Source organism: Felis catus, chromosome D3 (genome assembly GCF_018350175.1).
Source record: "Felis catus isolate Fca126 chromosome D3, F.catus_Fca126_mat1.0, whole genome shotgun sequence".
In the NCBI taxonomy this organism is placed as follows: Eukaryota; Metazoa; Chordata; class Mammalia; order Carnivora; family Felidae; genus Felis; species Felis catus.
This window is the reverse complement of record NC_058379.1, coordinates 11,238,093-11,251,842: the sequence shown is the minus strand read 5'-3', so window position 1 is coordinate 11,251,842 and position 13,750 is coordinate 11,238,093. Positions and strand designations below refer to the sequence as shown.

Here is a 13,750-nt window from a genome sequence, read left to right as displayed (position 1 = left end):
CAGCGTGTGGTTTTCGGGCTTCTCCTTGGCGGGGGAAGAGACAGCCGCACGGCCACGCTCAGGCTTCCTTGTGCTCACGCTTCACAGGCCAGTCTGGACCTCATGGCTCCACCTGCCCGCGGGGGCTGGCAGGCGTGGGAGCTGTGGGTATTTGGAGAGCAGGTGACGGCTCTGCCATAGTAACTGTCCCCACCTCCCACCACCCCCCCCCACGCACCTTCAGTAAATGTCCCTGGATCCCAGCCGTGGTCATTGGCGTAGCAGGGAGGGGGGTTCTCCCCCGCAAGGGGAACCTTGTTTCAAGGGAAATCATCCCCCAGAATCCCAGTGTGCAAACCACGCCCAGGGGGCACTTCCCTGGGTCCAGGTGGGGAGAGTGAAACAAGACAGAACGTCCCTGTGGCCACAGGGACAGCCCCCTGGGAGAGGGACACCGATCCGTGGACTTCCAGGGCCACCTCTGTGGCTTGGCTCCTTGAAGGTAGGCGGGGCGGGCGCCTCATCTAGAAGACAGAGGAGAGCACACGCACAGTTGTCCCGTACTTGCCTGACGTGATGCCCGCATCACGTGATGTCGCCCCTTGTGAGCGCTCGCCGTGGGCCCAGCTGCCCGTGAAGTGCCCCAGACGTAGTATCTCAGTTAATCCTTAGCACAGCTCCATGGGGCGCCAGGCCATTGTCCCCATTTTACAGATGAGCAAGCTGAGGCGCCAGCTTGACCCCCCAGCCTGTGCTCGGCACCCCTACGCACCACCTACGCCTCCGGACTCCCGACGTCTCCCAGCTGGGGTCAGGACCACCCCACACACGGGGCGCCAACTCCCCACCGGGAGCAGGAAACCCCGCACGTGATGGGGACAGAATTGCTGTCCTGCCGGGGGCTTGAGTGCAGCCGGAGAAGCTGGGTCTGCTTTTAATTACCTCCCACTCGGCCCCAGGAGGGCCCAGAAACCTTTGACTGCTTTTGCCCAGCCCAGCGCGTGGCCACCCCCGGGGCCCAGGTCACCGCGGGCCTGCTGCCTCGGGAAAAGCTGTGGCCGCGCCCCCTCGTCTTGCAGATGGGACAAGGAGGGAAGCGAGGAAGGAGAGGCGCAGCCCGGATTGGCACACGCGGCCCGTCTCCCGGCTGCTGCGAGGGAGCCGACAAAGCGCGTGGAGGGCTTTGTGCGTCGCCAGACACACGATAATTGACGCCTTCCCTCCTCGCGAACCCTGCAAAGCGTGGCTCCTCGACTCACCGTGGGGACCGTGGTCGTTGCAGACGGGGCCTCCTTCCCTCCGGGGAAGGGGTTTTCTCTTTGCCCTGCACCCTCTGCCTGCGGCTCCTCGGTCGTCCCAGCCCCCAGGTCCTGTCTGGCCCTAACGGGCTGTCTTATCAGGGAGGCGCCTCCCCACCCCACACACCCGGATGCTCCACGGCAGGACCCACACTCACGGTCCTCGCGGTCCCTGCCTCTCCTTCGCCCGCAGCCCCCCCCCCCCCCCCCAGAACTCGCCCTCTGGAGCCCATGGCTCCGTGCCAGACCCCACACCGCGCGTGGCCCGGGTTCGACACCCGTGGCTCTGAGCCTCTGGTGACCACCTGATTCTCCACCTCCCCTCCCCGTTCTCCGACCGAGCGGAGTTCTGCGTGGGTTCGTTCGGCCCCAAGCAAACGGTCCCTCTCGCAAATCTCTTTCCTCCTCTCCCTGCATCCGAAAACTCGCCAGCCACCCCGAGCCTGAGTTGTTTTATTGTTGTTTTCTTCCGTAGACTTTTAAGAATAATATTTTGTCCCAGCCAAGGCGAGCGCCTGTCCTCCCCCTCGGTGCTGGCAGGCTCAGCGGCATGAATCACTGTCCTCGCTCCCTGTCCCCTGTCCCCTGCCGTGCCCCCAGGACGGCCTCCAGCGCCTGCCATCGATTGGCCCGCGCTGTGGATTCGCCGCTCTCGCCTTCCTGCAGACGTGTCTCGGCTGTCATCCCCTGTGGCCGCAGGCCTGGCTTTTTCCTGGAAGATCAGATGCTGAGGCTCCTCCGCTCTCGGAGGCACACCCCAGCCTCTGGAATGCCGAGCTCTTTAGAAGCTGCTCTCTGTATCTGTCGTCATCTCCTCGGCCTCTTCTGTGCTTCCTCCGTCGTTTGCCTGATGGCTTCCGGTGGCTGGCGGGCACGGCTAGAACCTGAGGAGTTCGTTCAAGGGCAGAAGTGGGCTGCTGTGCCCCCAGGGGCAGGGTGGCAGAGCCAGAAGTCAGGGAGCTCCCCGGGCCTGGGCGCAAGCCCTCGGACAGACCTCCCCTCGCCCCGGGAGGACTGCCGCCCCGTGGGGTTGCTCTGAGCCGTGAAGGTGGCACATCCGGCCTGGCACCAGCCAGCACCGGCCCCCTCCCGCCCTCTGGCTCTTGTGCCCAGTGGTGTCTACGATCTGGGTCACAAGAGTGGCCAGAAGCAGGGGCGCCCGGGCGGCTCAGCCGGTTAAGCACCTGACTCTTGACTTCAGCTCGGGTCGTGATCTCATGGTTCGTGGGATCGAGCCCCACGTCGGGTTCCCAACACGTGACAGGCCCGGACTGCTGCACCTTGCCAGGAAAGAATCGTGTTTTGGTGGGGTTTCTTTGGCTAATTCAGGGGTTGGCAAAATAAGGCTCGTGTGGCACCAGGCCCCCCCCCCCCCCCCCCCGCCCCTTTACCTTGTTTGGGAAATCAAGTTTTATCGGCACACAGCTGCACCCGTTCATGTACACACTGCCTGTGACCCCTCGCTTTCTGCAGTGTCAGAGCTGAGGAGCTGCAAAGCCAAAAATATTTACTCTGTGGCTCTGGACAGAGAAAGCGTGCGGGGCCCCTGGTCTGATCCGTGCCTGTCGCTTGTCACTTCTTGAGGCCTTTTAGGCGCCCGCCTCTATTAACCCCTTTGCCGTTCTCAGCTGCTCCGGGATGAGAAGTTAGAGGAGCAGGTTTGTAAAGGAAAAAGTAAACAGGCTTTCAGCGGGCAAGGGGCAGGGGCAGGGGCAACGGCTTGCCCGCGAATGGCGGGCAGAAGCTTAGCGCGTGGGTGTCGTGGCATCGTCAGTTCTGGGGCCCCCCGTCTTCCTTCTGGGTCCTTGGGCTTCTAGGCAAGTGGGCAGATGCTGCGTGGCCTGGACGGCACGCGGCCTGCTTTGCTCCGAGCCCCTGGCTCCCCGAGTCTCTGTCCTCGGCCCCTGAGTCGTGGCATTGGCTCCCATCCCATCGGTGTTCCCAGGAGGGCTCACTGGACCCGGCCAGGGCCCCTGCCCCCGTCCCAGCCCTTTCTAGAGCTGCTGCCGGGACATCACGTGGACTCGCCTGGATGTAGACGTGTGCCACTTTGTGCCCCTCCAGGGAAGTCAGGAGAGGCGGGGCCCAGAGGCCGTGAGTGGGGCATATGTGTTGGTGCACCCCAAGTCCTGCAGGCTGTGAGGCTGCCCGTCTTCAGTCTCCCCAGAGGCCTTCCTGTCGCTCGCCACATAGAGGGCGGTGTTGGTTACTGAGGACTGCTGTTCGGCGCAAAGAACCGGGGGGTTGGGTGGGGGACTGTCCCCAGGAGCCTTCTAACCCCCAGTGACTGTAACTCCCTTCTGCCCCGCGTGGCCACCTAAGATCTCTACACAACCCCGCGAGCTCAGCGCAAGTTCTCACATCTGTGGGATCCCTTCCCTTCACCTCCTCCTCCTTCTTCTCCACCTGCCATGCGTGTTCCCCAGTTAGGACCCGGGTCACTGGAGACTGGTGCCCTTAGTCTGAGGGGTTAGAACAGCCTGGGACTCATTTGGAAGAGAGCGTCAAGCTGATGGGAACCGACTAGAGATGACGGGGATTCGGGGTAGGTGCCGTCCTCCTTAAGGCCCCGAGCCCTGAAATGGATCCAAAGGAAAGGCAACTGTCAGGGCCCTTCCGGAGTGTGTGGCGACTCGGCAGGGGCAGGAGCCGGCCCCCCGGTCGGAGCCATCTGACCCGAGTGCGGGTAGCGGGTGCTCCGAGGTTGAGTGGCTATTTCTCGAGTCAGCCTTCCCAGCAGGCCTGGACGTGACCTGGCAGCAGGCGGCATGAGGGGCTGTGGGCCAGTGGGACGGCGGCCCCCTGCTCGGCCCCCCAGGCCCACCTGAGACAGGGTCCTGCCGGCTGCTCTGTTTCGCCTGGGAGGTCACCCCAGCTTCTTCTGCCCCACCCAGCGTCGGAGGCTTCAGAGTTTGGTGGTATCTTGGGGGCCCAGGGGGTCCCCCCTTCGTGGTCCCTGCCGGAGCAGCAACAGATTTGGGCAGAACGAAAGGTGTGGAGGGGTCCGCGGGTTTACCCACGGCGGGTGACCTCCGGGTTCGTCCCACGCGCTTTGATATTCCCTGGGGTTACCGTGGAGATACGGGACTTGGCGGCGATACTAACGACGAGCAAGATACGCGGCGGATCCATTCTTCAGCCAGAGTTAGGCCAACAAGAAGGAGGCTGGGCTTTTCTTTCTCTCCCTTTTTCATTTTTTTCCTTCCTCTTCTCCAGCATTTCCTGCACGGAGGATAATGACACCAAAGGGTGTTAAATTGGTTCTGAATGTCCACCTCTGGCTGGCCACATTCTTGTAACGATTTCATTAGCCTGAATTATCCACTTTATTTCCTTGTAATGGGATTAGCTGTACTTGAGGCAGCTGAAGACTAGAGAGGGAGAAAGTGGGGGAGAGCAGCCGCTGTGGATTCCATTAGCTCACCCCGGCAGAGGCGTGGAACTGACCAGAACGTGCGCCCCAGGCCAGGGGTTGCGTCCTGCTCCTCTCCCTCCGAGCACGGGCTGATCCGGGGGCCTCGCTCCGCCCGAGGGGACACGGGGGTGCCTGGGTCTGGCTGAGGGATGCCTCCCTGGGGACAGTTTCTTCCAATTATCTTGTAAAACTCGTGGGTCATGTGGGGAAGACGGAGAATTGCTGCCTTTTTCGGGGCATCAAGAATCACAAGGTCCCATCTGGCTGTCCCACGGCAGCTCTCCGCTAGAAACCCCTGGGGTCCGCCAGGAGGGGCCTGACCGGCCCAGCGGGCTCCTTCTAGCTCCTTCTAGCTCCGACCTTGGAAGCCGTCCCTTGCTTGGCACGCCTGCGGATCCTTTTTATGGTCAAGGGCGTTGACGACACCAGCTTCCATTCCTTCATTCCCGTTCTACGCCAGGAACCCTGGGTCCAGCAGCCTCGTAGGGCGGGATGATCATTTTTCAGGTGCCGGAGCTGAGCCTCAGAAAGGGGACGTCAGGTGTAGGGCTGGGATCTGAACCCACATCTGACTCCGTGCTTCTGTTCTTTCACGGATGCGGGAACTTGGCCCCTCGCCGTTGAACCCAGACCCCCTGCAGCAGCTCCCCACCGCTCAGAGCCCCTGGCGAGTTAGCGGCTTCACCCCCGTGTGAGTGCTCGGGCCTTCCATGGTTACTACCTGCCTTTCCATCTCCCAAATTCCATTTCCCAGCTGCATTCTGAGAGATGCTAATAGGTTTTCCTGTTGGCGGCCGGAGGGGTTCAGTTGCCAGATGAGTTTGAAAAATACCAGGTCTTCCCTCTCACTTCCAGATCCATCTTGCATGTACCTAGGACCTCCAAGGCACTGACAAGGTCTGCAGCAGAGAAGCTTGCGAAAGTCTCTTGAACCAGACAGCTCTCAAATTTATTTAATTCCAGGAGCCTTGTTTCCATAAAGTACCTATGACTATCTTTCAGGACTGGTTTGAAAAATCGTTCTTAAAAAGTTGCCTCTTACCTTAAAACTATTTTTATGACATTTTCTAAGGACTCTACTCAGGTTTAGCAGACAGTATTCAGCCTTCATTTGCTTCTTAAATCCTTCAGCCATGCACAGATGGACCCCCTCTCTTGCAAGGCCACGGTTAAGAGCACAGGCTTTAGAATTTCATTAGGCCTAAGGTTGAGTCCTGGCTCTGCCATTGACTATATAGCCTTGTGAGTTTTCCCTCAAATCCCTTAAGAGGACTGAGCCTTAATTTCTCTATATGTAACATAGGTGTGTAACTCCTGCTTCAAGGGTTGCTGAGGACGGCCTCCAGTTATCCGTGGAGTAAACTCAACACCGCTGGGCCCGTTGTGTGCCTTCAAAAGGTGTGACCCCCCCCCCCCCCCCCCCCCCCCCCGCCAAAACACGGCCTATGACAGCCAGTTGGAGGAACAGGAGAAAAACATTAGAATTTCCATTTCTACTTACTTTTTATCTCATCCTTTCAAGTCTTCTAATATTTCAGTATTTAAAGACGTACATATGCAGTGGAACAGCGGTATGTACACGTTTCCAAATCAAAAGCATACGAATATCGGAGATGAATGCTCAACGCATCGCTCCGGGATTAGAGAGAGAAAAAAAAAAAAGGAAACCACCGGCTTACAATCCTTGAGGAAGGAAGGAAGAGGCTGCGGCCGGTGGAGGCCAGAGCGCGTCTGGGCCACTGCTCTTTTGCCGCTCAGAGCCCAGCACACGTTCAGGAAGTCGTTGCTGAGCGAATGAAGGACCCATAGCGCACGAAAGACGACGCACGTTCAAATTCCTACCACGCCTCAAATCCGGGTACGGGTCCTGGAGGGCGGTGACCGGTGCTCGTTCAGGGCAGGTGTGGCCGCAGACTGTCGGTGCCTGGGGTCAATGCCGTAGAGCAAACCACCCCGGCAAGACCTTCTCTCCAGCTCAAGGAGCTTAGAACCCCACACGGGTCACGTTACGTGAACACAAGCCGGCAAGAGGGCCTCTGGGCCGCAGGGCGCCGGGAGGGACCCGGTCCTGGGTAACACGGAGGTGAGGCAGTTCTGTCACTTTGGAAGTAGACCACCTCTTCCCACCTCTTGGAACCAAATCGGGACCGGGACCCGGATGTGGTGGTAATGATCAGGCAAGCCCACAGGTGCGTCTGCTCATTTGATTTGGGGACACAGTGTCTCAAATGTCTTGGCCTTGTTACCAGTATTTAAAAATCTCATTCCTCAGGGGCGCCTGGGGGGCTCAGTCGATTGAGCTTCCGACTTTGGCTCAGGTCGTGATCTCGTGGTTTGTGGGTTCGAGCCCCGCATCGGGCTCTGTGCTGACAGCTCGGAGCCTGGATCCTGCTTCGGATTCCGCGTCTCCCTCTCTCCCTGCCCCTTCCTGCTCATGCTCTGTGTCTCTCTCTCTCTCAAAAATAAATAGAACACTAAAAAAAAAAAACCCTTTTTTAAAAATCTCATTTCTCAGAAGAATCTCGACTGTAGGCCTGTTTAGAGGAAAGAACAGATCTGCTGTTCCTGGGCCCACGTGTCCAGCTGGCCATCCAGACTGGGGCCGAGTGGCCCCTGCCCCCTCTAGTGGAGCAGTGGCCCTGAACCTAGGGCAGATCAGACTCCCCTCCCCTGTGCCCATGTGTCCTCTCTCTCTCTCCCTCTCTCTCTCTCTCTCTCTCTCTCTCTCTCTTTCCATCTTCCCTTCCTCTCCCCTCCCCTCCTCCCCATTCATCAGTCCGGCCTGGAAACAGCTCAGCCAGGGTCACCCAGCTGGTGAGGGCAGAGCCAGGCCAGACCTTCCATTTCCCAGGGCCACGTCCCCTCCTGGCAGGAGCCTCTCGAGAGAGTCCTCGGGCCCCAGCTCTGATTCAGAGATACCATTTAACTGCTCCTCCCCAGGATTCCTCATCTAGAAAACGAGAGGGTCACGCTTGCCTGGAAAGGACCCCGTGAAAGGCTATTGAGAAAAGCTAAATGCTGTTCCCCGCACCACTTTTCTCACTTTCTCGGAAACCGGGCCATTTTTCAGCCTCCAAGAGGCAAAAATGAAAGGAAGGCTGGCTCCCGATGGTGAGCAGGTAACCTTTCCGCATCCGCCTCTCACCGTGATGAGTGGTGAGTAATTGGAAAAGTTCAGTCTGACAGCCACCCTTTAACAAGAGAGCGAGCGAGAACAAAAGAGGAAGAAGCTGCACGCCTCAGTCTGCGTCCCCTAAATGTCCCCGAGAGCCCGTGCCCCATGAGGCTCCAGGCCACAGCGTGTCTCCGCTCACCAGGCAGCCTTCGGGGGGGGGGGAGCGGCGGCCGCGAGTCTGCCTGCCCGTGCCCGCCCCTTGGCCGAGGCCGTCTGCACGGACCCGCGTCCGCCCTTACCCAGCAGGGCTCGCTTCTGAACCTCCCAGTCTAGGGACCCGTCCCCTCGTAACTACTTGAGTCGGCCCCGTCTGTATTTCCTGCTGTTTCTTCACCGCAATCGAAGGGGTGGATGTGGGTACCTGGGGAGGGGCGCTGGCCCCGGGGGCCAAACGCTCCTTGTAATAAGCTGTGGCTGTGGCCCGTGAAGACGCGTCCTGAGGACAGAAGGGCCGAGTGTCCTGCCCCCACACGTGACCGCGTGGCCACAACAGCAGAGGCACGGGGAGGATAGGGACCTGCAGGTCAGGGAGGGCCCACGGGTGCCGGGTGGGTGCCCGGATGGTGGGCGTGTGTGCGAGGCACGACCTCTGCCATCTCAGAGTGTTCTTTCTGTTTCTAGAAGAGGGAGGGCAAGGACAAGGAAACAAGCCATTCCCTCGGTGTGCACGTGGGACAGTGGCCGGCGAGGGGGGGGTGGGGAACATTCAGCGGAATGGCCTCTTTGGAAAGGTGGCATTTGAGCAGAAATCGAATGACGGGCAGGAGTTGATTGTGGGAACGTCTAGGGAAGGAGAGGTCCAGGTAACAAGAAGGGTGAGGTCAAAGGTCCTGAGGTTGGCTTGAGTTTGGTGGCTTCAGGAGCAGGAGGAAAGCCAGTGTTGTTGGATTAGCCTTCCTTTCCCCGTTTGTGAGGCTGGAGGATCGGACGAGGCTGCCTGGATCAGAGGCTTTGGTTTGGATGCCCCGGCTGGGGGGTTGGGGTGATGGGTCCTGTACTGCAGACATCACCTAACATGGACGGAGGGAGGGGTTTGCCTCGAGGTGGCCTGTCTCTCCTTGCCTCGGCAGGGCAGAGAGGGGCCCGCCGCCCGCCTGCCGGCTCTTCCCCGTCAGGCGAGCGTCCCCTGAGACCGAGGCTGGTGTCTGGCCCACTGTTGCCTCCCTCCGGGTACCCGGCACACGGGGAGCGTTCAGCTGGCTGTTGGTCCACCAGACAGCACCCGTAAGCCCTGCGTGATCAAAGGCACGAGGGGACAGGCCGCCCACCTTGAGCCCAGCGCGGCCCATGGCCGCCTACGGGACCTGGGGCCAGACCCGTCGCCCCCTGTGGTACGCAACGACTGGCTGAGCGGCCGTGGAGAAATCACGTGACTTCTCTGAGCCCCATCTGCTCCGTTTGTCAAACGGGAGCAGCCGTGCCTCGCTCACGCGGCTGCTGTGAGATCCTGTACGGCAGGTGTTTAACATGCCGAGGGGCTCGTAGCCTGGAGTGCTGGGGGAACGCACGGATGTGCTGTGCGTGTTGGAAAAGGGGCTCTATTCGAAAGGCTTTTTTTCTTTTTTTTTTTTTTTTTTTTTGGCCAAGAGATTGAGCCCTTTCTTCTTCCCTCCAGAAGGAAGAGAAGGAAGCTTCGGGCGTATCCTTATCGCAAACCGCCCCTTCGTCCTGTTGCGACCACACTGTGGTCTGACTCTGCGTCCCTCGGGTGACGGCTGATTCTTCTTTTGCCGTCAGCAGTGCACCGAGCGCAGGTGGAAGAGAAGTCATGCCAACAAAGTTCCCCACGTGACTCAGCACTTCTGCTGGGATTGCCGGTTCCTCCGGCAGAGCTAAGTAGGGAGGCGGAAAGGACGCACATCCTGGGAACAGAGGGGCCTGGGCTCTTTGTCAAGGTGTGCCCGACCCCCACTTGGTGTCAGCGTGCAGGCCAGAGGGTCGGGCTGCCTCCCAGCCCCCTCATTAAGCCCCGGAACCCAGGCACCAGAGCAGCTGTACGGCTGTCAAGTTGTGCGTCTCTGGAGGGTTCTGTCTGCCTCCCCCTCACCTTTCTTTTCTCACTCCTTCCTCCTGATCCCATCGCCTCAAACAAGGAGGGAGCGGACGATTCATCCGTTTTCGGTAGCACAGCCAGAGGGCCCCAGCAGTCGCCGGCCAGGGCTGTGGTCCGGCCACGGGGTGTGCAGCGTGTGCAGAGGGAGGACGTCCCCGCATGCACACACGCACACACACACGCACACATATCGTGCCTGCGTTCGGGCCTGTGTGCAGACATGATTTGCATGCCCAGACCTGTTTACGAGGGCCGGGCGTAATTGGCTCGCCTCGCTCAACACCTCGCGCCCCCCTCCCACCCCTTCCTCCCCTCTCCCCCCTCCCACCCCTACCCGCCTGGGAAGAAATTAGAAACGTGACAACAAACTCCGGTTGTGGCAAACCCACCGACCGGTCTGCCGGCAGTCGTGCGCTCTGGGTGCGGCAGAGGGGGGGTGGGGCCGCCGCGTGGGGGAGTAATTGGTGAACCCAAGGTGAATGAAATAATTGGAAAAGTGAGGTGCGAGTTTGTTATGAAGTGTGAGCGGGTGGGGGAGGGAAGGAGGGCCGTGTTTAAAAGCCCGGTATGTCCTCTGTATTCACAGCTTCTGATACAGTAATTGCTATTTTGTGGTTTCTATTATCTACACAGTGGGGAGCGTGCGCGTCTCCTTCCCCGAGCGGCAGGGTCTGGGCTGGGGGGAGTTCCTGGGTGCCCTGTGATTCTCCTCCCTCTCTGGTCCCTGGCGGCCCTGCCCGGCCTCCCCCAGGCAGCGGCCTCTGCTCCCAGGAGATGGGGGTGGGGAGGAGGGGGGAGCGTGCAGAACTCCCTTCAAAAGCCACTCTTAAAAATGGCTCCGTGGACCTTCCTGTCAGATAAGAACCTTAATAATGGCTGGTATTTATATATCGCTTATCTCCAAGGAGCTAAAGGTACTTCATCGATTTTCCCCCCCCCCCAACCTTTTTTTTTTTTTTTCTTTTTAATTCTCTTTCGATATAGCTGCGAGATCATTAGCATCAGCCTTATATTATCCCGCGCGGTGATAGAAGCAGCCAGGACCATCCACCTTCCCCAGCATTGTCCTCCGGCCGGAGGAGCGGCAGCCGTGAGAAAGCGCCCGCCCGGCCGTGGGACGCGACATTACTGCCCTCCAGGCATGACGCCTGGAAACTGTATTCAAAATTTTTCTTCTAATGTTTATTTTTGAGAGACAGAGAGAGACGGAGCGTGAGCGGGGAAGGGGCAGAGAGGGAGGGAGACACGGGATCCGAAGCGGGCTCCAGGCTCCGAGCTGTCGGCACAGAGCCCGAGGCGGGGCTCGAACCCACGAACTGCGAGATCACGACCCGAGCCGCAGTCGGGACGCTCAACTGAGCCACCCAGGCGCCCCTGGAGTCTGTCCGTAAAAGGCCGAGCACCCCACAGGCATTCGGGCATCGGCGCCTGGGGCCTCGGCAGCAACAACCGTGTCTTGAAGCCTTGCCTGTTCATCTCAGGGCTTCCCGGACCTCGGGGAGTTCCTTCTAAGATGGAACCCTAATCTTGCAGCTGCCCCTTCGGCCTCAGCTCTCTCTGGTGCCGTTCTCAGAAGGGAGGGAGAAACACGTTCACATAACCATGTCCCTGAGCCCTGGAAAGGACTAGGGATTTCCGAAAGGACCAGGGCCTTTGGACACAGTATTTCACGTGTGCAGACAGGGGCTGTGACCGCCCCAAGGCCCCCCCTTGGATCTCTGCACGTGGTCCCTCGTGGATCCAAGGGCACCCCTCTGCCGTGCACCCCGCCCCCCCACCCCGCACCAAGCTCTCAGTGCCACGTCCTCCCGGCCCCGTAAGCACACCGCCTTCCGCCTCTCCTCATCAGCTTTTCTCTCCACCTTTTAATTATTTTCCTTGCCTTTCTCCAGACCCTCAGCTGCTTGCCATGCACAGAACGTCCACAACTTGCAGTGCGCGGCAGAGGGAAGAATTAACCTCAGCCGTTTTCCTCTCCCCCTCCCTCTCTCACGCACACGCTCCCATGGGCCAGCTCGCCAGAAATCAGGGCTACGGGGAGACCTGGGCAGAGGCCACCGGGACCATCGAGGGACAGGATGGTAATCCGTGGGGGCAGAGGCAGGAGGCTGGCACATGGCGTGAGCGGGAGCAACTGGGACTCAGTCGCCCTCTCTAGCCCTGGGGTCTCGGGTGAGTCACCGGATCCATGGGAGTCCGAGCAAGCCCTTCCCAGCCACCCCCTTCCAGCCCTACGCCAGACGGGGGGGCCAGACCTCCGAAAGAGGACCCCCCCCACCCTGCCCCCGCCACTCCTGAAAGTGGACGGCCCCCGTCCAGACAGTTGGAGGAAAACCGAATGCCGTGCAGTGCAAAGAGAGCTCCGGCTTAACATCAGACCCGCCCGGATTCGCATCCTAACCCTGCCACTTGCTAACAGGAGCTGCTGCCTCCCTGAGCTCAGTCTCCCCATCTGTAAAATGGAGGTGGGGAGACTAATCCACCTCAGTGCTGTTCGTACGTACCCCGTGGTCTGTTTTCACGCAGTCCTCGGCACGTCCCTGTGCGTGTCGGCGGCTAGGTACGGGTGGTCGTGTCTGCGGTCCGGGGCTCCTGTGTTCTTGCTTGTTCATCCCAGTGAGCCAGGCCCTGGGCTCCTCGCTGCGGAGCCCCTGATAAGCTGCCTCAACCAGGGCACTGGTGTGGACACCAGGGTGCCCTCTGCCTCCCCCTGAGGCTGGATGGAGCTCAGCTCTACAATAGCAGAAGCCCTGGTTGAGAGGCACGGCGAGCCCGCCAAGGCCGGCAGGAGCCTGGAGCCTGGGGCAGGGAGGAGGGAGGACCCCCACACCCATCGGGGGTCCGCACCCTTGTCGGTACGGCACCCCACACGGCCTGGGCACATGGGTGCTCACCGAGGCCTTCTCTTACCAGTCTGACTGCTGTCGCGGTCTGGTCCTCGTGCCCTTCAGGCACACCCTCCCTGCAGCACCCCCGTGTCCCTCTGAAGCACCCAGAGCCAAAGGACCGTTTACCCAACGAGCCTGCGAGAAAGCTCCGCCATCCCCCTGCCCGCCCGCCCGCCCTGGCCGAGGCCCCGGGGCTCCCGCGGAGGAGGAGAGGCCGCGTCTGTCTGTCATGGGCTGTGTCGGCCTTTAGGTGGCACAATAAAGCAGGGTTTGCAGGCTGGACTCCTCAGCCCTCCCACCTCACCTTCCTGCTTGTCCCCACCTGCCCAGCCCCTGGGCCCCAGCCCTGCCGCCTGAAGGAGCCAGAGAGCCTCAGCCGGGCGGGCAGACCGACAGGGCCCCACCGCCTGCTCCCTCCAGCCCCTCCCCTCCCCGGGAGGCTGGCCCTCTCCCCAGCCTGGGGGGAGCCGCGGGGGGAGCCGCGGGCAGACGTGCAGATTCATTTTGAGGATTCATAATGCCGCATTTACCCACCATCCTGCCTTCGGAAATTGGGCGGGCCGATGCCTGGTCATGCTGGCAGGGCCGCGGGTTAACGCCTCAGATTTAGCTTATATCATTTCACGAGGGCTTACGGCCTTTACTGTGTTTTTCACCCAATCGGTCTTTGGCCCTGAAGCATCCTGGGCCGTTGAGCCCGCGCGTGTGTGTGCCCGGGCGCCCGCGAGTGTGTGGAGATTTCCAAATACAATAACAGCTCTTCAGACGCCGCGCACATTAAATATTTATTGGCAGCGATTTGTGCATATATATTTGATAAGCGGACGTGAGGGTGGGGTTGGGGCTGGGAAGTGAGACAGGAGGGCCAGGCAGGCCTGATCCTTTTGTCCGGGAATCTCTCAAACGCTTATCTGGGAGGAGAGGCCGGTTCCGGGGCTGGGG

General features: G+C 60.3%; 1 protein-coding gene and 1 long non-coding RNA gene across 4 annotated transcripts in view; one reads left to right on the top strand and one right to left on the bottom strand.

The window, feature by feature from the left end:
* The window catches only part of RBM19 (RNA binding motif protein 19), a 143,286-nt gene that overhangs the window by 81,378 nt on the left and 48,158 nt on the right, over positions 1 to 13,750 (top strand). Inside the window, exon 22 of one of the 3 annotated variants that reach the window (XM_045042396.1) lies at positions 10,905 to 11,127. The exons of the other annotated variants lie outside the window; for them this stretch is intronic. Coding sequence (XP_044898331.1) covers positions 10,905 to 11,112 — 208 coding nt within the window. The 3' untranslated portion in view covers positions 11,113 to 11,127. Of the gene's footprint in view, positions 1 to 10,904; positions 11,128 to 13,750 lie in introns of those variants that run through there. 3 annotated transcript variants of the gene reach the window in all.
* Positions 1,717 to 13,225, bottom strand: LOC111557270. The gene is made up of 2 exons (XR_006588432.1): positions 12,425 to 13,225; positions 1,717 to 2,161 (listed from the first exon to the last, which is right to left on the bottom strand). It is a non-coding gene; the product is annotated as an uncharacterized LOC111557270 (long non-coding RNA).